The following is a 23,432-nucleotide window of genomic DNA, read 5'->3' as shown; positions in this document are numbered from 1 at the left end:
TGACTCCATTTTGTGTATGCTGACAGTAACCCTCCATTTTGTGCAGGCTGAGAGAACAACTCCTTTTTGTATTGTCTGCAACAGATGCCTTCAAGGCCATTAACAAGTAACACCTATCTATGTAAGGTCATAGTGCGGATGACATCCTGCACAAGACAGTGATAACAGAAGATCATGAGAATTTACACACCTATCTATTCAAGGCCATAGGGCAGATAACAACATCCTGCACAAGGCAGTGAGAAAAGAGAATAATGAGAATTTGTGACATCCTGTCAGTCCTAATTGAATTCCTGAAATTTCCAAATGCCCCACTCCCATGTTGCTGTAACTCAATAAAAGACACAGTGAGCATGGGATCGGGGCTGCTTGTCACTTGTACCTCTCCCAGGAGGTGAACGGGCAGGTAGCCACTTTCTTTCTTTGCTGCTCTATCTGAACTCATGTCTCCAAGTCATTTTTCCTATCTGCATCACCACCCTGGGTACAAGAACCCTGCGGCCGATTTACACTGAGTTAACCTATTTTGCACTCTACTTGTCGATAACACTGATCACCCTGTATCCCCGCAGCGCTTAGAATAGTGCTTTGCACATAGTAAGCGCTTAACAAATACCATCATTATTATTATTATTATAAACTGGAAAAGAGAAGTGGAGAATTGGGGGAATTATCTGAATTTTTTAAAGTCTTAAGGAAAAAGGGAGATTTGGGTCCTGAATTCCTCATATTATTGTCTGTGCCCAAATAACAATAATGCCCTACATTTTCACTTGACATAGCCTATTTCCCCACAGATCTCTGAACTGTTTGTTAAGCACTTACTATACACCAAGCATTGCCCCACATGGGGCTTATAGTCTAAAAGCAAGAGTGGGTATTTAATTAATTCAGTTGTATTTATTGAGCAGTTACTGTGTGCAGCGCACTGTACTAAGCACTTGGGAGAGTATAATACAACAATAAACAGATGCATTTCCTGCCCACAACACATACCCCTTAGAAAAGACCCCATAGGTCTAGTGGATAAAACACGGGCCTGGAAGTCAGAAGGACCTGGTTTCTAATCCTGGCTCCGCCACCTGTCTGCTGTGTGACTTGGAGCAAATCACTTCATTTCTCTGGGCCTCAGTTACTGCATCTTTAAAATGGGTACTAAGACTGTGAGCCCTATGTGGGACAGGGACTGTGTCCAATCTGATTAGCTTGTATCTACCCCAGCGCTTAGTACAGAGTCTGGAATATAGTAAGTGCTTAACAAATACCATAAGAGAGAAGATGACTTGCCCACAGTCCTACAGCAGACAAGTAGCAGAGCTAAAATTTGAACCCAAGCACCTTCCTTTGATGGAGGACTTTGAATGGTCCACCCCAAAACAGGAGAATGAGTGTCTTGGAAGGCAGCCAGGGTCCTGGTACCTCTGATGGGGACAGAATGCTAGGCTGGAAAGACCATTGGTCTGGCCCAGGAACACCAGCTCTGCCACTTACCTGCTGTTTGGCCTTGTGAAAGTCACTTAACTATTCTGTGCTTCAGTTCCCTCATCTGCAAAATGTTCTCTCTCCTACTTAACTGTGGGCCCCATGTAGGACCTAACTATCTTGCATCTACCCCAGCATTCAGTTAGCACAGTGCTTGGCACATAAAAGGCACTTCACAAAAACCATAGGTATTAATATTATTATTACCTTGCTCGTTGGTTTACGTGGTGGTCCTGAGAGTGGAAAGACATTAAAGTCACCTAAAGTCCTTACCCAGAGACTGCTCTCTGCTCTCCCATTACCCCCCACCCGGTGAGCTAGGAGATGGATGGGTCATCATTCAATCAATCAATGATACTTATTGAGCACTTACTGTGTGCAGAGCACTGTACAGAGTTGGTAGACACATTCCCTGCCCAAAATGAGCTTACAGTCTAGAAGGGGAGATGGTCATTAATACAAATAGATAAATTATGGATATGTACATAGGTGCTGTGGGACTGATGGGGTAGGGATGCATTAAGGGAGCAAATCCAGATGACCCATAAGGAAGTGGGAGAAGAGGAAATGGGGGCTTAGTTAGGGAAGGCCTCTTGGAGGAGACGTGCTTTTAATAAGGCCCATCCAGTACTCTTGGGGCAGTTGAGAAAATGGAGATCCGACACTGTGCGAGGGCCCCTGAGAGGCTGGGGCAGTGGCTGTCTCCCCTGTTGAGCTGCTCCCCACCCCCCACAACTACCTCCCCCTCCCCAAATCCCCTTTCAGGAGGGTTCAGATGAACAATTATCAGGAATGGGAAACTGAGAACCAAATCCAAGGCCCTCAAGGTAGGGAGCCAGGGCAGGCTCTGATTTTCCTGCCTACCCTTGGTCTAAAGATTGTAGACTCTAGACTGTAAGCTCATTGTGGGCAGGGACCATGTCTCTTGTATTGTACTCCCCCAAACCCTTACTGCAGAGCTCTGCCCACAGTAAGCACTCAGTAAATACCACTGATTGATGGGATGGATTGAAATAGCCCCAAACGTCTCCTGGCAGCACCCCCAACTCCCACTTCCGGTCTGATCCCAGGCTTCTCAAACAAGCAGGTTTCCCCTGAAATAGACCCCTGCTAGCTGGTCCCTTTCCTCAAGTCCTGGCAGAATTTCCCCATCTTACAGGTGGAGAGACTGAGGCCCAGACAGGTTGAACGATTAGACCAGGGTCACTCAGGCAGCTTGTTACTCACCGGAGTCAAACATTCCTCTTTTGTTCCAAAAATCACAGGAAGTGGCTAGTGGAGATGAATTAATAATAATTATGGTACTTGTTAAGCTCTTACTTTATGCCAAGCATTGGGGTAGATCCAAGTTAGTCAGGTTGGATACTGTCCATGTCCTACATGGGGCTCACAAGTTTAATCCCCATTTTACAGATTAGGTAACTGAGGTCCATAGAGGTGAAGGGACTTGCCCAAGGTGACACAGAAAACTTGTAGTGGAACCGGAATTAGAACTCCAGTCCGTCTGATTCCCAGGCCCATGCTCTATCCATTAAGCCACATTGCTTCTCTAAACGATCCCTAAGGATTGGAAAGGAAGCTGGGGATGGTGGGGGTATCCCCTCCAGTGGAGGTATGGTGGAGGAGGAAGATGGGCAGGCAGATGAGGGAAGGGAGCACACGGGGGACCTCATCTTCCATCCCGCCGGCGGAGGCTGATTCTGGCCGGTGTCAGGAGTCGGGCGGGGGAACACTGTAGGCCGAGACCCAGATTGGCAGCCGGTTTGTGGGGAGGAGGGATGGTCTGCTCACCAGGGGAAGAGAAAAGGAGAGGAGGGGGTAAGAGAAAGGGGTAAGAGGACGGAGTGAGCCAGGATCAGCCTGCAAGAGAGGAACAGGGCTCAGGGTGGACAGATAGAGATGGACAGGGCTAGGACAGATAAGGATGGTCGTGGGTCGGGGAGGGGCGTGGCGGGCAGGTAGGGATGGGCGTGGGTACAAACGGACAGGTAGGTGTGGGCGTGGCTCTGGGCGGGGCAGACACGTCCCCATCTCCCTGACTCGCTCCCTTTGGTCTAATCCTCTGCCCCGCCCCACAGCACTTGTGCATATATGTACATATATATCGTTATAATTCTCGTTATTTTTATTAATGATAAGCATATATCTATAATGCTCTTTAATTATAATGATGATACTTATGCCTGTTGACTTGTTTTGATGACTGTCTCCCCCTTTCTGGTCTGTGAGCCCAGTGTGGGCACGGATTGTCTCTCTTTGTTGCTGAACTGTACTTCCCAAGCGCTTAGTCCAGTGCTTTGCACACAGGAAGCACTCAAAAAATACGATTGAATGAACGAATGAATGAATGACAGGTTGGGATGAGCGTGGCTCTGGAGGGGCAGGTGGGGTGGGAGTGACTCTGGGGGGACGGGTAGGTGGGAGTGGCTCTGGGGGGACAGGTGGGGTGGGAGTGGCTCGGGGGGGGACAGGTGAGGTGAGCGTGGCTCTGGGGGGACAGGTGGGTGGGAGTGGCTCTGGGGGGACAGGTAGGGTGGGCATGGCTCTGGGTGGGTCGGGCAGGTGAGGTGGTCATCTCGGGGTGGGGTGGAGCATCTGGCCTTCTGGGCAGGGAAAGACAAGGTGGGCCACTGCTGCTGCAGCTCTTCCTGCTGCTGTGTGTCTCGGTGTTCTGGCTCCAAAGGTCAGACGCGACAGGTATTTATCACCTGTGCTCCTAGGCCATTCCAGCTTCCGGCCTCGGTCTGCCCTCCCCCCTCCTCCATACCTAATTTGATTGGCACGGGGTCGAGGGACACCTTCTGTATTCCCGGCTTGAGCTGTCAATCTAGCAGATTTGGTTGTGGGGGCAGTATCCCACCCTCACTTCCGACTTCTGCTTGCTGGCTCAGGGGGTCATGAGATAGCTTTTGACCTTGAGATGGCCCGTACCCCAGGGTCACCTTGGGACAATGGCTCATCAGGTTATGGCAGCAACAAAAGCTTTTCCCACATGTCTCCTTGCCCACCGGGCTGGACTCTGTAAGCAGGCCCAGCTTCTAGAAGTTTGCAAACTGAGGCTTTGAAGAATACACTAGGACAACAACTGGCTGGGTCATAGAGAATGGCCCAAATGACCTCTAAGTGAATGTGGCCATCCAGGCAGAAGCTCTGGCTTCCTGTGAGTTGAATTCTTCCTCTCCGCTTCCCAAACATATGGTTGTCCTCCGGGACAAAGGGCGAGACTGAATCTGTGGGTGCTAATGACACCCAGAGAGCCTCTTGCACCCTGTGCCCATGAAGTACAATTGGGCCCCTTTCCTGGCCCCTGCCATCTGGACCAGCGTGACTCTGATTCCAGTAGTCAGGAGAGGGGGAGGTACATCCTGCTACCAGTGGGTCATGTGCTTGAGTGGTTTTTGCCCAGGTAGATATGATGGTGGGGCGGGAGGAGGGGGAGGGCTGTCGGGGCCTGGCATTGTCTGGGAAAGGATGGAGTGAGATTACCCCACCAGGCGAGCGAAGGGTGGAGAGGGTGACCTCTGACCTCTGCTCAGCTTAATGTGGGGAATGAGACAGCGGACGTAGACAGGCTGGACTCTGACATATACTGAGTCCGAGCCCCCTACTGACTGTCGTCCTGGGAAGTTGCCCCAGGAAGTAGATGAAACCTTTGTCCCGTCCCCGAACGGCCAATGACTTCCTGCCTGGCTCACAGGCAACGGCTGTTTGCTTCTGGTCATGTTTGTTCTACTTTGGTACCCCTTACTGAGCACCTTCTGAGCAATCAATCAATTTGTGTCATTTACCAAGTGCTGACTCTGTGCAGAACACTTGCACATGATCCCTGCCTTCAAGGAGTTTTCAGTCTAGTCGGGGAGTCAGATTTTAAAGTAATTGACAAATATGGGGAAGCAATGGAGTATGAATCCATGTATATAAATGTTTCCGGGTTGAGGGGGTGGGAGATGAGATTTAAAGTGCTAAGGTCACTTGGAAATGCTGAAGGGGGGAGGATTCAGCACTTAGAACAGTGCTTTGCACATAGTAAGTGCTTAATAAATGCCATCATTATTATTATATGGGGTGGGGGAAAGATAAATTAATCGAGGAGGAGATGAACTTTCAGAAAAGACTTGAAGATGGGAAGAGCAGTTATTGGCTGGATGTCTCCCCCTTCTAGACTGTGAGCCCGCTGTTGGGTAGGGACCGTCACTATATGTTGCTGATTTGTACTCCCAAGTGCTTAGTACAGTGCTCTGTACACAGTAAGTGCTCAATAAATATAATTGAACCCCTCTCAGGACAGTGAACCCCATTTCAGTCCCATCCTGGAGAGGGTAACAAAGCCGGTGACGTAGATTGGACTTGGCCACTCTTGCTTCAGCTAGTCTCTGTGGGAGGTCTGGGTTGTGGAGGACGTGACAACAAGGGAGATGACTGGTTCGGGCACTCCCCACTATTGTCAGGCAGTAGAGGCTGGGCATTGGAGGGCGAGCCAGTGACACCTGGTTCAAAAGTTAAAGGGCTGATGCTTTCCCCAGGGCCTGGGGCAGGTGACGGGGCAGAGTGGAGGGGCGTGTTAGCAGAGGAGCTCAGACTGCAACAGGTGACTGGGCTCCATCTCGGCTGAAGCCCCCCGGGGAGAGCATCCAATCAATCATCCATGGTATTTATGGAGCTCTTATTGTGTGGAGAGCATTATACTGAGTGCTTGGGAGAGAACAATATGTCATGTTCCCTGCCCAAAACAAGGTTACAGTCTGGAGGGGAAGACAGACATTAATAGAAATTAATAAATTCTGGATATGGACGTAAGTGCTGTGGGGCTAAGGGAAGGGTGAACAAAGGGAGCAAATCCAAATGCAAGGGTGACACAGAAAGGAGTGGGAGACGAGGAAATGAGAGCTTAGTGAGGGAAGGCCTCGTGGAGGAAACATGTCTTCGATTAGACTCTGAAGGTTAGGTACCAGAGACTGTATTCCACCTGGTAGATCCCAAGCTGGGAGCGATGCCTAATTTGGGCAGTGGAGCAAGACAGATGCTCTGGCTGGGTCTGGAAGTCAGAAAGACCGGGTCCTAGTCCCAGCTTCACCACTTGTTTGCTGTCCTTGACCTTGGGCAAGTCGCTTCACCTCTCTGTGCCTCAGTTTACTACATCTGAAAATGGGGATTAAGACTTGGAGCCCCATGTGGGACAAGGACTGTGTCCAACCTGATTAGCTTGTATCTACCCCAGGGCTTAGTACAGTGCCTGGCACAGTAAGTGCTTAACAAATACCATAAAAAAAAATCAATCGGTGATAGTCATTGAAAATTCGATGTGCACAGAACACTGTCCCCAGGGTCCAAGTCCAAAAGACATCTAAGCAGACCAGGAGCAAAGGAACTCCATCTCTGCTAACTCACAGGCCCCTGGGGATAGGTGTGACCTCCTCTCGGCTGAACCAATCAATCAATCAATCAATACTATTGATTGATCACTTACTGGGTGCCGAACACTATACTAAGCATTTGGAAGGATTAATAGACGTGATCCTTGCCTTTAAGGAATTTACAGTCTAGTGGAGGAAACAGACACTAAAAGAAACCACAGGTAAGAGAAGCAACCAAGTTTATAGATATGTACATAAGGGCTATGACAGGGTGTGAATATCGAAGGGCTTAGCTGCTGTGGAAGCACTAAAGTGGCAGTTGGCAGCAGGTTGGGGGAATTGGGTGGGGAGAGGGGAAATTAGTCCGGAAAAAGAGAGCTTCCCCTGGGGAGATGGGATTTCAGAAGAGCTTTGAAGCTGGGGAGAGCAGTGGTTTTCCAGAGGTGAAGGGGGAGGGAGTTCCAGGAAGGAGAGATGAGAGGAGAGGTAACTAAATTGGGAGGTGACTAAATTGGCTTGAGAGTGGAGTGTGCGAGCTGGGGTGCAGTGGGAGAAGAGGGAGGATAAGTAGTGGGGAGAGACCAGATCAAGGTCCTTAAAGCTGAGAGCCAGAGGCAGGGGGAGAGGGCAAGTGCTGGTGGGTTTGGGGGAGTGGAGAAGCAGCATGGCCTAGTGAAAAGAGCACGGGTCTGGGAGTCAGAAGGACATAGTAATAATAATAATAATAATAATAATAATAGTATTTGTTAAGCGCTTACTATGAGCCAAGCACTGTTCTAAGCGCTGGTAGATACAGGATAATCATGTTGTCCCATGTGGGGCTCACACTTTTAATCCCCATTTTACAGATGAGGTAACTGAGGCACAGAAAAGTTAAGTGACTTGCCCAAGGTCAAACAGCAGGCAAGTGATGGAGCCAGGATTAGAACCTAGGACCTTCTGACTCCCAGCCCAGGATCTTGCCACTAAACCACACTGTATCATTATGGTATTTGTTCATTCATTCATTCATTCATTCATCCATTCATTCAATCATGTTTATTGAGTGCTTACTGTGTGCACAGCATTGTACTAAGCACTTGGAAAGTGCAATTCAGCAAATATAGAAACAGTCCCTACCCAACAACGGGCTCACAGGCTAGAAGGGGGAGACAGACAACAAAACAAAACACATAGACAAGTGTCAATACCATCAAAATAGATAAATAGAATTATAGATATATATGCATCATTAATAAAATAGAGTAATAAATATGTACAAATATACACAAGTGCTGTGGGGAGGGGAAAGGAGTAGGGCAGAGGGAGGTAGGGGGGCGATGGGGAGGGGAGGAGGAGCAGAGGAAAGGGGGGGCTCAGTCTGGGAAGGCCTCCTGGAGGAGGTGAGCTTTCAGTAGGGTTTTGAAGGGAGGAAGAGAGCTAGTTTGGCGGATGTGTGGAGGGAGGGTATTCCAGGCCAGTGGAAGGACGTGGGCCAGGGGTCGATGGCAGGACAGGCAAGAACGAGCCACAGTGAGGAGGTTAGTGGCAGAGGAGTGGGGGGGGGGGGGTGGTCTGTAGAAGCAGATAAGGGAGGTCAGTTAGGAGGGGAAGCGGGGATGGAGAGCTTTGAAGCCAATAGGGAGGAGTTTTTGCTTCATGCGAAGGTTGATAGGCAACCACTGGAGATTATTGAGGAGGGAGGTGTTGCCAGTTTGTACTTCCCAAGCGCTTAGTACAGTGCTCTGCACATAGTAAGCGCTCAATAAATATGATTGATGATGATGATGATGATGCCTAGAGCATTTCTGCACAAAGATAATCCAGGCAGCAGAGTGAAGTATAGACTGAAGTGGGGAGAGACAGGAGGATGACAGGAGGATGGGAGATCAGAAAGGAGGCTGATGCAGTAATCCAGTAGGGATAGGATGAGAGACTGAACCACCAAGGTAGCAGTTTGGATGGAGAGGAAAGGGCGGATCTTGGTGATGTTGTGAAGGTGAAACCGGCAGGTTTTGATGGTGGTTTGGATGTGTGAGGTGAATGACAGAGCGAAGTCAAGGATGACACCAAGGTCGCGGGCTTGTGAGACGGGACAGATGGTAGTGCCGTCCACAGTGACGGGAAAGTCGGGGAGAGGACAGGGTTTGGGAGGGAAGATAAGGAGCTCAGGGTATTTGTAAAGTACTTACAATGTGCCAGGAACTGTACTAAATGCTGATGGGTTCTAATCCCGGCTCTGCCACTTGTCTGCTGTGTGATCTTGGGCAAGTCACTTCACCTCTCTATACCTTGGTTCCTTCATCTGTAAAATGGGGATTAAACCCGTGAGCCCCATGGGGGACAGGGACTGTGTCCCACCTGATTATCTTATATCTACAGAGTAAGCACGTAATAAATACCACAATTATTATTATTATTATTACCATCATTGGGACCTGAGGGGTTTCCAGGGCAGCAGTACAGGGACTCCTGCCAAGGCCATACCAAGGCTTTGCCAAGCGGGCCAGGCTGGTCTGGGCTGGGCACACCACCACTGCTGCTCCTCCTCACCACGCGGGGCACCTCGTGATGGTGACGCTTTCTGTTTTTCTGACTGTGGTGGAACCCCCTTTCTCCTCCCTGATTTTGCAACGTGTTTATACTTCTTCATCATCTACAGCCATTTATTAGTGGGTCTATAAATAGATCCATCTCGATCTCGATCCATACCCATTAACACTGCTGTTTGATCTGTCCATGATTTGGGGGCATGTGGGGACAGGAGGGCAAGGTTAATTGAAATCCAAGGATAATGCAAAGGCAGTGTTCTAGCCAGGATTTTGGACAGTCCTCTGGCCTGGAGACTTTGCTCAGAGTGCTGAACTAGTAGCGGTGTGGACTGCCTTGCAAGTCCCGTCTTTTAGGACTGGGAGTCAGAGGACCTCGGTTCTTAGACCGAAGCCTCGTGTGTATCAGGGGCTGTACCCAAATTGATGATCTTGTAGTTACCCCAGCTTTTAGCCCAGTGCATGGCACATAGTAAGTGCTTAACAATCACCAATTAATACAGAAAACAAATGAAAATTAATCATATTCTAGGCTCTGCCACTTTCCTGTTGTGTGACCTTGGGCAAGTCATTTAACTTCCTTGTACCTCAGTCTCTTCAAGTGTAAAATGGGGATTCAATACCTGTTCTCTTACCCCATTAGATCAGGAGTCACATATGGGATGGGTACTGTGCCTGTCCTGATTATGTTGGGTGTACCCCAGTGCTTAGGACAGCTCTTGGCACAAGAGAAGCAGCGTGGCTCAGTGGAAAGAATGCAGGCCTGGGAGTCAGAGGTCATGGGTTCTAATCCCAGCTCCGCCACTTGTCGGCTGTGTGACTTTGGGCAAGTCATTTAACTTCTCTGTGCCTCAGTTAACTCATCTGTAAAATGGGGATTGACTGTGAGCCCCACTTGGGACAACCTGATTACCTTGTAACTTAGAACAGTGCTTGGCACATAGTAAGCGCTTAACAAATGCTATTATTATGATTGAGACTGTGAGCCCCACGTGGGACAGGTCTATGTCCAACCCGATCTGCTTGTATCCACCCCAGTGCTTAGTACAGTGCCTGACATATAGCTAAGCATTTAACAAAAGCCATTATTATTATTATTATAGTAATCACTTAACAAATACCACAATTGTTGTGATTATTTCATTTTCCCTTGGCCAAGCTGTTTGCAGGGTCACTAACGGTTAGTGTAATGGCCAAAGGACCAGCAGCGGCAGAAAGGTGGGGGAAGAAGGGAGAGAAAAGGCCAGGCAGCTTCACCTCCAATTCCCTCCCCACAGTGAGCCTGAAGTCTAGACTGTAGACCTATGAGGGAGGACATCCCCTCTTCGTTCCCACTCAAGCACTGGAGGTTGTGTTAGATTCATTCGTTCATTCATTCATTCAATCGCATTTATTCATTCAATCATATTTATTGAGCGCTTACTGTGTGCAGAGCACTGTACTAAGCACTTGGGAAGTACAAGTTGGCAACATATTGTTCTCCCCAGCCCACCCGGAAACTACAGCTACAGAAACAATGGGGGAACTAATAGAATTGGGGGTGAGGGGGTCTCTGCTACTGCTGCCTCAGGATTGACCCCCCACACACACCTCATTCATTCATTCATTGTCGTATTTATTGAGTGCTTACTGTGTGCAGAGCACTGTACTAAGCGCTTGGGAAGTACAAGTTGGCAACATATAGAGACGGTCCCTACCCAACAGCAGGCTCACAGTCTAGAAGGGGGAAACAGACTACAGACAACAGACCTCAGGTATACCTCCATTCCCCTCCCCCACCAGAAGGTTGTCCCATTATACCGCTGGGGACCCTGCACCAGTTGCCATTGCTGTGGTCACGATACAATAATAATGATAATAATAATAATAATAATATTTGTTAACCTCTTACTCTGTACTAAGGGCTGGGGTAGATAGAGTACAGTCAGGTTAGAGAGATAGAGACTGTCCCATATGGGATTCCCAGTCCGAGTATCCTTGGGCAGCCTCGCCCAGCGAACCAGAGATTCAAGTTCGACTTTGCCCCTAGGAGATCAGAGGTGGCCCAGCCCCCACCTGCAGTTCATCATTCTAGAAAACCACAGGCTTTGGTATTAGCTCCTCCCCTCCCCTCTCATTTCCCCCAAGTCAGTCATTTAATTCCTGCTTTAGAGGAGACCTGGTCCTCGGCGGCAGCAGTTCCCCGGAAGATTTAATTGAGGTGAGTAGTCCGAACGAGTCCTTAATGCTTTCCTTTGAGGAGGTACGATTTTCCCCATTAGCCTTCTCCTCCAGCAGCTTTTTTTTTGCAGAAGAATTTAGAGAAAGTGTCTGTCTCCAATAGTCCGGAGATATTGGTCTGTTCGTCTCTCTGTCTGTCGGTCTCTCACCCCTTTCCTTACCAGTCTGACTACTGGGATCAGGGCCATTGGCGTTGGTCTTTCCCTTTTCTGCCAGTCCGGCAAGGCCTCTCTAGGACCACCAGGGATTAGCTGGGGAGCATCTTGGAGTAGGAGAAAATGGTAGCCAGTGGCGACGGCTTTGGGCCTGGCTGGGTGTTTTGTTTTGGGGTTCTTTTGGGGTTTTTTATTGGTATTAAAGCCAGGCACTGTACTAAGTGGTGGGGTAGATACAAGATAATCAGGTTGGACCAAGTTCATTGTCCCACATGGGCTCACAGTCTTAATCCCCATTTTACAGATGAGGTAACTGAGTCAAAGAGAATAATAATAATAATGGTATTTGTTAAGTGCTTACTATGTGCAAAGCACTGTTCTAAGCACTGGGGAGATACAATGTGATCAGGTTGCCCCACGGGGGGCTCACAGTCTTAATCCCCATTTTACAGATGAGGGAACTGAGGCCCAGAGAAGTGAAGTGACTTGCCCAAAGTCACACAGCTGACAAGTGGGAGAGCTGGGATTTGAACCCATGACCCCTGACTCCAAAGCCCAGGCTCTTTCCACTGAGCCACGCTGCTTCCCAGGCTTCAGGAAAGGATGAGGGGTAGCGCCCCCCCCCCACCCCCCCCCACACACACCCTGACAGAGTGAGTGATGGACATGGCTGGCTGGGTCAGCCTGGGTGGGTGTGAATAGCCTGGCAGGCTGGGGTTGGCATCTGCTCCCCCTCAGCTCGGGGTTTTTTGCTGGAAGGATGGGAATTCCAGGCTTCCCCTTCCCTCACCCTCTCCCTGCCCCAAATTCCGAGTCCAGCTGCCACCACCTCATGGGTTACTGGCAGTGTCAGAGTCAGGTGGGAAGGCTCTTCAACCGGTGGTATTTCCTGAATACTTAAACTGCACGCAGAGCACTGGACTAAGTGCTTGGGAGCATTCAATACAGTAGAGTTTGTAGACAAAATCCCTGCTCCCAGCCCTGCAGCACTCAAGTACATATCTGTAATTTATTTTTATTAATGTCTCTTTCCCCCTCTAGACTGTAACCCTGTTGTGGGCAGGGAATGTGTCTACCAGCTCTGTTACTGTACTCTTCCAAGCACTTTGTACAGTGCTCTGCACAAAATAAGTGCTCAATAAATACCACTGAAGGAATGAATGAAGAGACTTTACAGTCTAGTGTGGGAAACTGTTTCCAAGATCAATTACGGGTAAGGGGAAGTAGTAGAATAGAAAGTTGTGTACATTATTAATAATAATTATTATTATTATGGTATTTGTTCTGTGCTTACTATGTGCCAGGCACTGTACTAATTAATGAGAAGCAGAATGGCCTAGTGGATGGAGCACAGGGCTGGAAGTCAGAAGAACCTGGGTTCTCATCCTGGCTCTACCACGTCTGCTGCGCAACCTTGGGCAAATCACTTCAACTTCTCTGTGCCTCAGTCTCCTTATTGGTAAAATGGGATTAAGACTGTAGAACATAGACCGTGTCCAATCTGATAATCTTGTATCTACCCCAGTTTATAGCATAGTGCCTGGTATATAGTAAATACTTCATAAGTACCATTCGAAACAAAACAAAGTTTTTTTAAAAAACATAAATGACACATAGGGGTGGGAGGGTGAGTACCCGGGTTTTTAGGGGTGCTGAAATGGTAGCAGGATAGGCTGCCCCCTTCTGACCCCAACACCCCCCTACTACATCCCTAAGACTTCCACTGGCCCCTGCTGGGGTGCTGTCCTGGGGTCTCTGGCCTTAGGAGGGGGGACAACCCTCCCAGCCTGTCAGTTGGAATTTTCCATCACAGGGCTGGGCCTCCCTCTTCTTTCCCCAGGATCCCAGGCTACTGAGCCAGTGGCCAAGATGGCCAACTTCAAGGGCCACGCCCTCCCGGGGAGCTTCTTCTTGCTCTTCGGGCTCTGGTGGTCGCTGAAGTACCCGTTCAAGCACCTGACCCAAGGGGCACAGAGCCGGTTCGGCCGTGGGGCCATGCGACTGGAGCTGATTGAAGGGCTGGTCAAAGCTGCCTTTTCATTTATAGGTGAGTTGCAGGGGGTGGTGAGCAGCCAGTCTCCCACTCCAACCCCCCCCGGGTTTTTTGTTGCCCCAGTACTATCCACAGGAGGGACTGCCCAGGAAGGCTCCCAACCGCTGTCACCCCCACTTCTCTTTACCCACCCCCCCGGCCACCCCAAGCCTTGCATGAGATCTCCTGCTGCCCTCTGGGTGGGCACACAAGCTTCATTTACCTCTAACGTTCACTGGGCCTTTACCCACCTATTTTGAGTGGGCGCCCAGCACTGGACAGGAAACTTATAGGGAGAATGGGCCTGGTACAATTAATGCCCCGTTTCCTCCCATTGCATCTGCTGCCGGGGCCCTGGGTTGGGTGGGGAGTGAGTGGTACAGGGCTTGGGGCCGCAATAACACAGGCAATGGCTACTTCCTTGTCCAGGGCTGGTGAGGGGAGGGTGGGAGCCTGGTGCCCTCCCTTGCTCCTCCTTTCCCACGCCCAAAACACACACACACACACACACACACACACACACACACACACACACCCCACCCCACCCCCCCCCCAGCTGCTCTCCCCCACCATTCCTGTCCGACACGCCCCTCCCCATCGCAGGGATCCTGGTGGAGCAGTTTGTTCCAGATGGGCCCCACCTGCACCTGGTGGACCAGGAAGGACAAGGCTGGGTGAAGCTGATGAACTGGCAGCATACCACGATGTACCTGTTCTTTGGACTCTCAGGCATCATGGACGTGCTCACCGTCCTCTCCACCCAGATCCCCCTGGGGCTGGACCGCCTGATCATGGCCTTGGCCGTGTTTGCCGAAGGTCAGTGGGGGTGTGGCAAGTGGAGGGCTCTGCTGGGCAAGCTGGGGGTTGGGGGGGCCACCCACCCAAAGTGACAAACAGGGTGCAACCTGGACACCTCCCCCCCCCCCCAGCGGAATATAAAACAGAACACGAGGCGGGGGGGGGGGGGAGGGGGCAATGCCACCTGGACCCCCAGAGGGACATAAAACAAAACATAAGGTGGGCACGAGGAGAGTGGGCAAGGGGATCACAAGTGGGTCTGGACTCATGGGGCCTCATTCACCACATTCAAAGTGACCAGTGGGGCTCCCCGCCTCAACCTCAACGGCTGAGGAGGATTCAGCCGAAGATAATGATAACAATAATAATAATTAGGGTATTTGTTAAATACTTACAATGAGCCAGGCACCATTCTAAGTGTTGGGGTGGATACAAGCAAATTGGGTCAGACGCAGTTCCTGTCCCACGTGGGGCTCAGAGTCTCAATCCCCATTTTACAGATGAGGTCACTGAGTGGCAGAGCTGGGACTAGAACCTATGACCCTCTGACTCCCAGGCCCGTGTTCTATCCACTACACCATGCTGCTAGACCTGTGACCTTTGGGCATTTTATAATAGTAACAAATCCCACAATTTGTTATTATGATGATGATGATGATCTTACTATGTGCCACAGTACAAGCAAATTGGGTTGGACAGATTCCCCATCCCACATGGGGCTCACAGTCTTAATTCCCATTTTACAGATGAGGTAACTGAGGCACAGAGAAATGAAGTGACTTGCCCAAGATCACACAACAGAAAGTGGTGGAGCTCCGATTAGAACCCAGGTCCTTCTCACTCCCAGGTTCATGCTCTATCCACTAGGGTAGTCACCCCACCCTCACCCCCACAGCACTTACGTACATATCTTTAAATTATATAATATAAATGACTTATATTAGTGTCTGCATCCCTCTCTAGACTTTAAGCTCGCCATGGGCAGGGAATGTCTCTGTCAACTCTGTCCTGCCTTCAGGACATTTCTGCTTGGATGTCCGCCTCATCTGTAAAATGGGGATGAAGACCGTAAGCCCCCTGTGGGACAACCTGGTCCCCCTGTATCTGCCCCAGCACTTAGAACGGTGCTTTGCACATAGTAAGCGCTTAACAAATGCCATCATTATCATCTCATATCTAGTCTATTCTATTTTATTTTGTTAGTATGTTTGGTTTTGTTCTCTGTCTCCCCCTTTTAGACCGTGAGCCCACTGTTGGGTAGGGACCAGCTCTATATGTTGCCAACTTGTACTTCCCAAGCGCTTAGTACAGTGCTCTGCACACAGTAAGCGCTCAATAAATACGATTGAATGAATGAATGAATGAACGAAACTCTGTTGTACTGTACTCTCCCAAGTGCTTAATTCAGTGCTCTGCACATAGTAAGCACCTAATAAATACCAGTGACTGATAATTGATGGAATGAGTAGAAAACTACTTCTGGAGGGCAAGGAGCAGGAGTCGGGAATGATGTCCTGCTGCAGACTCAGGTCCTCAGCAAGGATTAATAACAATGGTGGTATTGGGCACTTACTATGGGCCAAGCACTCTACTAAGTAGTGGGATAGATACAACATAATCAGCCTAAGAGAAAGAGAAAGCAAAGATCTTATCTCTGTTTTATGGATAAGCAGAGGCCCAGAGAGGTTAAGTGACTTGTCTAAGTTCACATAGCAGGCCAGAATTAGAACTCAGGTGTCCTGATTCCCAGACCCCTGCTCTTCCCACTAGTCCTCGCTGTTTAATTACTCTCAAGTCCAGCTTCTGCTATCTGGGGAGTCGGTTGTTGGGTGGTCGTCTCCCATACCTGTTGCTCTAATATTGCCACTGGAAGCTCCTTGGTGTCTGTCAAGTCGACGTCCCAGCCTGGGGTGACCCTGGGTCATATGAGAAGCAGCGTGGCTTAATGGAAAGAACACGGGCTTGGGAGTCAGAAGTCATGGGTTCTAATGCAGCTCTGCCACTTGTCAGCTGTGTGACTTTTGGCAGGTCACTTTATTTTTCTGTGCCTGTTACCTCATCTGTAAAATGGGGATTAAGATTGTGAGCCCCATGTGGGACAACTTGATTACCTTGTACCTACCCCAGCGCTTAGAACAGTGCTTGGCATATAGTAAGCGCTTCACAAATACAAATACCATCCCTTAAGGAGCCTTGACTGTGTGTCCGGCTCCCTAAAGTGAGTGCCTGGCGTTCGGGTGAGAACTGAAACGTTTCCCAGCATGCTCGGGGGCCAGACAGGTATCCCTAGAGCAGTGCACCCCCAGAGTGGGAGAGGAGGGTTGAGCGGCCCTAGGGACAGCCCAGCCCCAGCCTACCTGAGGCATTGGGAGACTTAAGAGCCACCATCTCCCCAGCCAGCCTTCCTGGCAGAGGGCTGGGTGACAACTACCTTGGGCAATGTCCAGCACTTAGTGCCCCATCACCTGCCTGGCAGGGCCTCCAGGTTGACATGTGGGATGCATAGTTTCTGGCCCCCTCGCTCACCTGGGAACCGCCCCGGTCACTTGTGATGAGGTGTAGAGCCTGTTGGAGGTGAGTGAGTCACTGCTGACATAAGAGATCACTCACCTCCTCATTAAAGGGAACACCCCAGAGGTTTTGCAACATGGGAAGCCCTTTTCTCACCTTCCCCTACCCAAGACCCCTACAGATTGTAGCGAGGATTGTGGGGAGGATAAGAGGGCAAATCTAGGTTCTGATTACAAGAGGCATGGGGAGGAGGGATGGCAATCAGGGATCGGTGTGGCTTAGTGGATAGAGCACGGGCCTGGAAGTCAGAAGGAGCCGGGTTTTAATCTGACTCTGCCACTTGTCTGCTGAGTGACCTTGCACAACTCTCTAAGCTTCTTTGTGCCTTGGTGACGTCATCTGTAACATGGGGATTGAGACTGGAAGCCCTTTGTGAGACAGAGACTGTGTCCAACCCTATTATCTTCTATCTACCCCACTGTTTAGTACAGCCCCTGGCACATAGTAAGCGCTTAACAAATACTACAATTATTATTACTATTATCTGAGTGCAAGAGGTGCGGGGAGAGGGATGACAGTCGGGATCTGAGTGCGAGAGGTGCAGCGAGAGGGCTGGCAGTCAGGATCTGAGTGCGAGAGGTCCTGGGAGTAGGACAGCAGTTGGGGATCTGAGTGGAAGAAGCGCCTCTGCCCTCCAGTGACTAGCAACAGAGTTTGGCTCTGACAGGTTTCCTCTTCTACTACCACGTCCATAACCGGCCCCTACTGGACCAACACATCCACTCACTGTTGCTGGTGGCGGTGTTTGGTGGTGCACTGAGCATCTTCCTGGAGGTGCTCCTCAGGGACAATGTGGTGCTGGAGCTGTTCCGGACCAGCCTCGCCATCCTACAGGGCACCTGGTTCTGGCAGGTGAGCTCTCAGGGGCCAGGACCAAAGGTGTCTCCCCAGGCCTAGAAACTACAGGGTCACCCAGCCCAAAGGGGTTCTCAGATACCTGCTGTGGGCAGGGATTGTCTCTCTTTATTGCTGTATTGTACTTTCCAAGTGCCTAGTACACGCTCAATACGATATAATGAATGAAAGGATGCTCCCCAACCTTTAAGCCAGGCTTGTAAATAAGTACCAGTCCGATGACCCAAGAAGGAACATCAACATTCTGTTCTACTTGCCTGGAATGTATTGTTATCCTCCCCACCCCACCCCATATACACTCCTGGCCAATAGTAATTTCCAGAACTAATGCCACAGCACCAGATTGGACTTTCAGAGAAAAGGCCCAGCCTGAACATAATTTGAACGTGGAGGCCCAGAGGGAAGGGGTGGATAACAATACATAACAACACATGGGGGAGGAAGAGGAAGAAGGGTGTTTTCCAGGATTGGATGGGGACAAGAATGACTCCTCTTTCTGTGATTGGCCAGATCGGGTTTGTGCTGTTCCCGCCCTGGGGAGGGCCCGAATGGAAACAGGATGATCACAGCAACATCATGTTCATCACCATGTGCTTCTGTTGGCATTATGCAGCTGCCCTCATCATCGTGGGCATCAACTATGCCCTCGTGGCTTGGTACGTGGATGGGGGGCCCTGGGAGTGTAGGAAAGTAGAAGGACAGGATCCACCAATGTCAGTGTCCTCTCCTAGCCCTGAGAGGGCTTGCTCCAACCCAATCTTCAAGAACTGAGATTTGCATGGGCCTCACCCAAATTTCCCAATTCATCCCACCCTCCTTCCCAGCTCCCCCAGCCTCCTCCTGCCCCACTCATGACAGCCTGCCGCAATCCTTGACTCCCCTCCGGCCACCCAGAGGAAGCCAAAGCCAAAGGAGCAGGATCGTAAACTCATTATGGGCAGGGAACATGTCTGCTAATTCTGTTGTACTGTACTCTTCCATGTGTTTACTATTTGTTCTCTGCACATAGTAAGCTCTCAGTAAATATGATTGATTGATTGATTGAGAAGGACAACATCCCAAATTTCTTTTAGGCCCTTTGCCTGATTTTGACTGATGGATTTCTTTGTGGCCAAGGCTGCCCCACTTCATTTAACCCACAGAGTGCTTTTTTTTTTCTCTCTCTCTCTCTCTCTCTCTCTCTCCTTCTGTGTCCCAGCCTGGTGAAGAGGTTTGAGAGGCGCTCTGGAGGAGAGATCATTGGGATCCAGAACCTGAAGTCAAATAAAAATGCACACAAGGCACTCTTGCAGGACTCAGAAGAAGAGTGACCCAGGGAGAGGGCGACCATGCTGACTTCCACCCTGGCCCCCACTGAATCGCTGAAGCAGCCTGGGACTATCTGGCATGGGACCTGCCCCCTGGCGAAGACACTCACATGGCTCTCCTCCCACAATCTTTAGAGCCCCCCACTGTGGAGAACTACTGGAGAGCAGCGTGACCTTCTCAAAAAGGAGACTTTTTTGACTTACGAAGGAGTTGGGTGCAAACTCACCTTTCCTCCCCCACCCCAGCACCCCACCACGGATGGAGGCCCCATCTTCCCCTCTCTACTGTCCCCCAAAGTCTGGGGGTTGGCGGCTGCACTCAGGGAACAGGAAGTCTCGCTGCCTGCCGTTGCGTTCAACCCCAATGGACTCCAGCCCAGGGGCAAGGTTGGAGGCAGGTGTTTCGGGGCCTGGACTTCTGGGTGGCAAAAAACCAAAGTCCACAATGCAGTAGCATTTGTGAAAGAACCCGGCCAAGCCCTCTGCTGTAGGTACAACTTGGGCTTGGGGGCAGGACCAGACCAGGGGAACGTACAAGGTTTCTCCAGGTCTGGCAGGAGCGCGAGCAGCAGCTCCAGCCTCTTCATTCATTCAATCATATTTATTGAGCACTTTCTGTGTGCAAAGCACTGTACTAAGCCTCTTCCCACCTTGTCCGTTCCCCTGCCTCAAGGCAGGCCCGCACCAAACTGACCCACACTATGGGAGTGCCCTGAGTTCAAAGGGCTTTGAGGAAGGCGGTGATACCCCCTTTTACCTGGTGTAAGCCAATGTCCAACTCCCCAGGCTGTGGGAGAGAGAACTCTGCCCACATTCTCCCTCTCTCCCTTTGGCACCGGTGGGGTCAAGGCTCCAATAATCCTGGTGCATTCTCAACAGACCCTAACTCCCTCTATTCCAGATCAGCACCACTTCCACCCCTCACCACTGCATTCCTGGGCACCCCACCCTCTGACACACCCTCCCTTCCCAGCCCGGAGCAGGGATATTTTAGCTAAGGATATGGATGAGAGCGAGGGGTCCGGGTAGGGGGCTGAAATGCTAGGATGGCTGAGGGAGCGGGGAAGGCCGGGCAGAGAGTGTCTCTCTAAGGACAGTGACCCTGGCAACCCCTGGGGCGCTATGCCTCCACCTCACTGGTTACGGGACTTCTCCTCCTGGTCAGATATTTCAGATGAGCCCCATGGGGGACAGGGACTGTGTCCAACCAGATTTGTTTGTATCCACCCTAGTGCTTAGTACAGTGCCCAGCACATAGTAAGCACTTAAAACGATATTTTTATTGTCGTTTCCATGGTTTAGAAGCAGTGAGGCCAAGTGGAGAGAGCACAGGCCTTGAAGTCAGAGGACCTGAGTTCTTATCCCAAGTAGGCCACTTGCCTGCTGTGTGACCTTGGGCAAGTCACTTCATTTCTCTGGGCCTCAGTTTCTTCACCTGTAAAACTGGGGTAAAATACCAGTTCTTCCACCCCCTTAAACTGTGAGCCTTGTGTGGGACAAGGAATTATGTCTGAGCTGATTATCTTATTAGAGAGAGGGCTTGACACATAGTAAGCCCTTAAATACTGTAGTGGTAATAAAATAATTATTATTATGGCTTGGTTGCTCTTCTAAGATTTGAGTTGTCTCACCTCCACAGTGTCTTCTGGCTTGAAGCAGCTAGGTGTGAGCAATGCAGAAGGGTCTCTGGGCTTTTCTCACCAGACAACTGGCCCACTTGGACCTGAAATTCTGCTTAGACTGGAAGCTTACTGGGGGGCAGGGAACATGTCACTCAACTCTTTTGTAGTGTACTCTCCTAAGTGTTTACCATAGTGTTTTGCATAAGATAAGTGCTCAATAAATACCACTGATTGATTGAAAGACTGTCCAGAGGAGAGTAGGGCTTGGGGTGAGGCCTTCCTGCCCTCAAGACAGGGATCTAGGAAGTCTCCAGAGGCAGCTGCCAGTACCCACCACACACTGGGTGAAGCAGCCCCCCAACCAGCCCTCACACGGTGCCAGGCTGTAGCTCTTCTGGGGACGCTCAGCAGCATATAGGTCTAGGAGAGTCCTGCAGGCAGCAGCAGCACTGCACGTGCCCCAGATCAGGGCTCCACATAGGTCTCCTTCTAGGTGGTAAGCTTCTTGTGGGCAGAGAACGTATCTATAACATTGCTATATTGCACTCTCTCAAGCGCTTTATACAGTGCTCTGCACACAGCCAGTGCTCAATAAATACCATTGGTTGATTGGTCAAGAAAATTACCACTACCAAGCCCCAGGGCCGGGAAGTTCGGCCAAGCCGAGCCCGATGGGAATCGGGCCTCGCTCGGACTCTCCATTTCAAGCTTGTCGTGGGCAGGGAATGTGTCTGTTTATTGCTATATTGTACTCGTACAGTGCTCTGCACACAGGAAGCGCACAATACGACTGAATGAATGAATGAATGAATGAATGAATGAAAGGTGGGGGTGTTCTAATGTCAATGAGCTGAAAGTGACTAGAAATTCCCTCTAGAAATCATGTGAGGTTGCCCCTTAGACCAATTGATCGATCAATCAAATGATCGTATTTGAGTGCTTACTGTGAACACAGCACTGTACCAAGCACTCGGGAGAGTACAACAGAATTGGTAGAAACATTTCCTGCCCACAACAAGCTCACAGTCTAGAGAATCAATCATGGTATTTAAAGAGAAAGTCATATGGCCTAGTGAAAAGAACATGGGGCTGGGATTAAGGAGACCTGGGTTCTATTCTCAACGTTGCCTTTTCCTTGCAGGGCTGACCTTGGACAAACTAATTCACCTCCCTGAGCATCCCTGGCTCAATGGATAAGTCTCTCCCCATCCTCTCTTCCAAAGATGTTGTAAGAAGCAGAGAATGGAGTTAAGTTGGTGTTTCACTATTCTTGTTGATTATTATTATTAGAGGTGATCTGCTGAAGTCTCATTAAGATAGGCTGGCCAGCATTCATACAAACAGCTGAAGCAATCCCTCTCATCCAAGGACGGAGTCTGGGCTACTCCATTGCAACAGAACACGGTGATAAACCCTCTTCCTCTTTCCACCCTGGTTTGCAAGCTGATCCTGGGCAAGTTACTTCACTTTTCCATGACTCAGTTCCTTCATCTGTAAAACAGGGACAGTAAAGCTTGCCCACCTCTCCTCCTAAAGCCTCCCAAGTGCTCCCTGTCCAGGCAGCACCATGTAGGAACAAGGTTCCGATAACTGTGCCGGGCTCTTATTCATGGGGGGAGGGGCGGAGGTTCAACGTGGAGTTGAGGAAAAGGATCTCCCCTAAGGTTGCAGCCAAGAAAGACAGGGGTCTTCTGGGCCAGGAGAAAACCTCCCGGGGAGGTCTCCTTAGTGAGGACTGGGATTTGCAACCAACTGGATTTTCCCACTGCTGGGCAAGAGGAAAAGGTTACCCAGGGCCCAGCCCATGTGAGCTGATAGCCTTATTTGCTTGAACCCATTTTTGCATTTTTTGCTTATTCGCTTTAACCTGTTAAGCACGGGAGTGGATGTTCCCCCTGTAGATCGTGAGGTCCTTGTAAGCAGAGGTCTCATCTACCAACTTTATTATACTGCACTTTCCCAAGCACTCAGTAGTGTTCTGCACACAGTAAGCTCTCAATAAATGTCACGGATTTACTGATAATTGAGGGCAAGGAACATGCATATTGCTTAGGTTGTATTCTCCCAATCTCTTACTAACTGTGATATTTGTTAAGCACTTACTATGTGCCAAGCACTGTACTAAGCATTGGAATAGACACAAGACATGGGACTTACAATCTAAGTAGGAGGGAGAATAGGTATTGAATCCCCATTTTGCAGATGAGGGAACCGAAGCACAGAGAAGTTAAGGACTTGTCCAAGGCCACACAGCAGACAAGTGGCAAAGCTGGAATTAGAATCCAGGTCCTCTGACTCCCAGGCCCGGGCTCTTTCCATTAGGCCATGCCACTTCTCAGCCCTTTACATTCAGCTGGCACTCAGAAAATGCCACTGCTTAACTGAATTCCAAACGGGAGAGATGCCAATAGGTTTCGGTTGGGTTAGATGGGACCTTACTGGGAAACAGGGAAGTGGTTTAGGTGATGCTCGGTATCCATCCCTTCAGCCCCAAGGCTCTGTAACTTT

General features: G+C 49.9%; 1 protein-coding gene across 1 annotated transcript; it reads left to right on the top strand.

The window, feature by feature from the left end:
• The first annotated feature begins 11,490 nt into the window (after positions 1-11,490).
• TMEM45B (transmembrane protein 45B) lies at positions 11,491-20,678 on the top strand. Its single transcript, XM_038754866.1, has 6 exons — positions 11,491-11,564; positions 13,580-13,786; positions 14,375-14,587; positions 17,808-17,992; positions 18,506-18,651; positions 19,194-20,678. The coding sequence occupies exons 2-6, from the start codon at positions 13,609-13,611 to the stop codon at positions 19,303-19,305; spliced, it is 834 nt and encodes a 277-aa protein (XP_038610794.1). The 5' UTR covers positions 11,491-11,564; positions 13,580-13,608; the 3' UTR covers positions 19,306-20,678.
• The last annotated feature ends 2,754 nt before the right edge of the window (positions 20,679-23,432 follow it).

Source organism: Tachyglossus aculeatus, chromosome 11 (genome assembly GCF_015852505.1).
Source record: "Tachyglossus aculeatus isolate mTacAcu1 chromosome 11, mTacAcu1.pri, whole genome shotgun sequence".
Classification (NCBI taxonomy): Eukaryota; Metazoa; Chordata; class Mammalia; order Monotremata; family Tachyglossidae; genus Tachyglossus; species Tachyglossus aculeatus.
The sequence above is the reverse complement of the archived record's forward strand: the minus strand, read 5'-3'. Positions and strand labels throughout refer to the sequence as shown.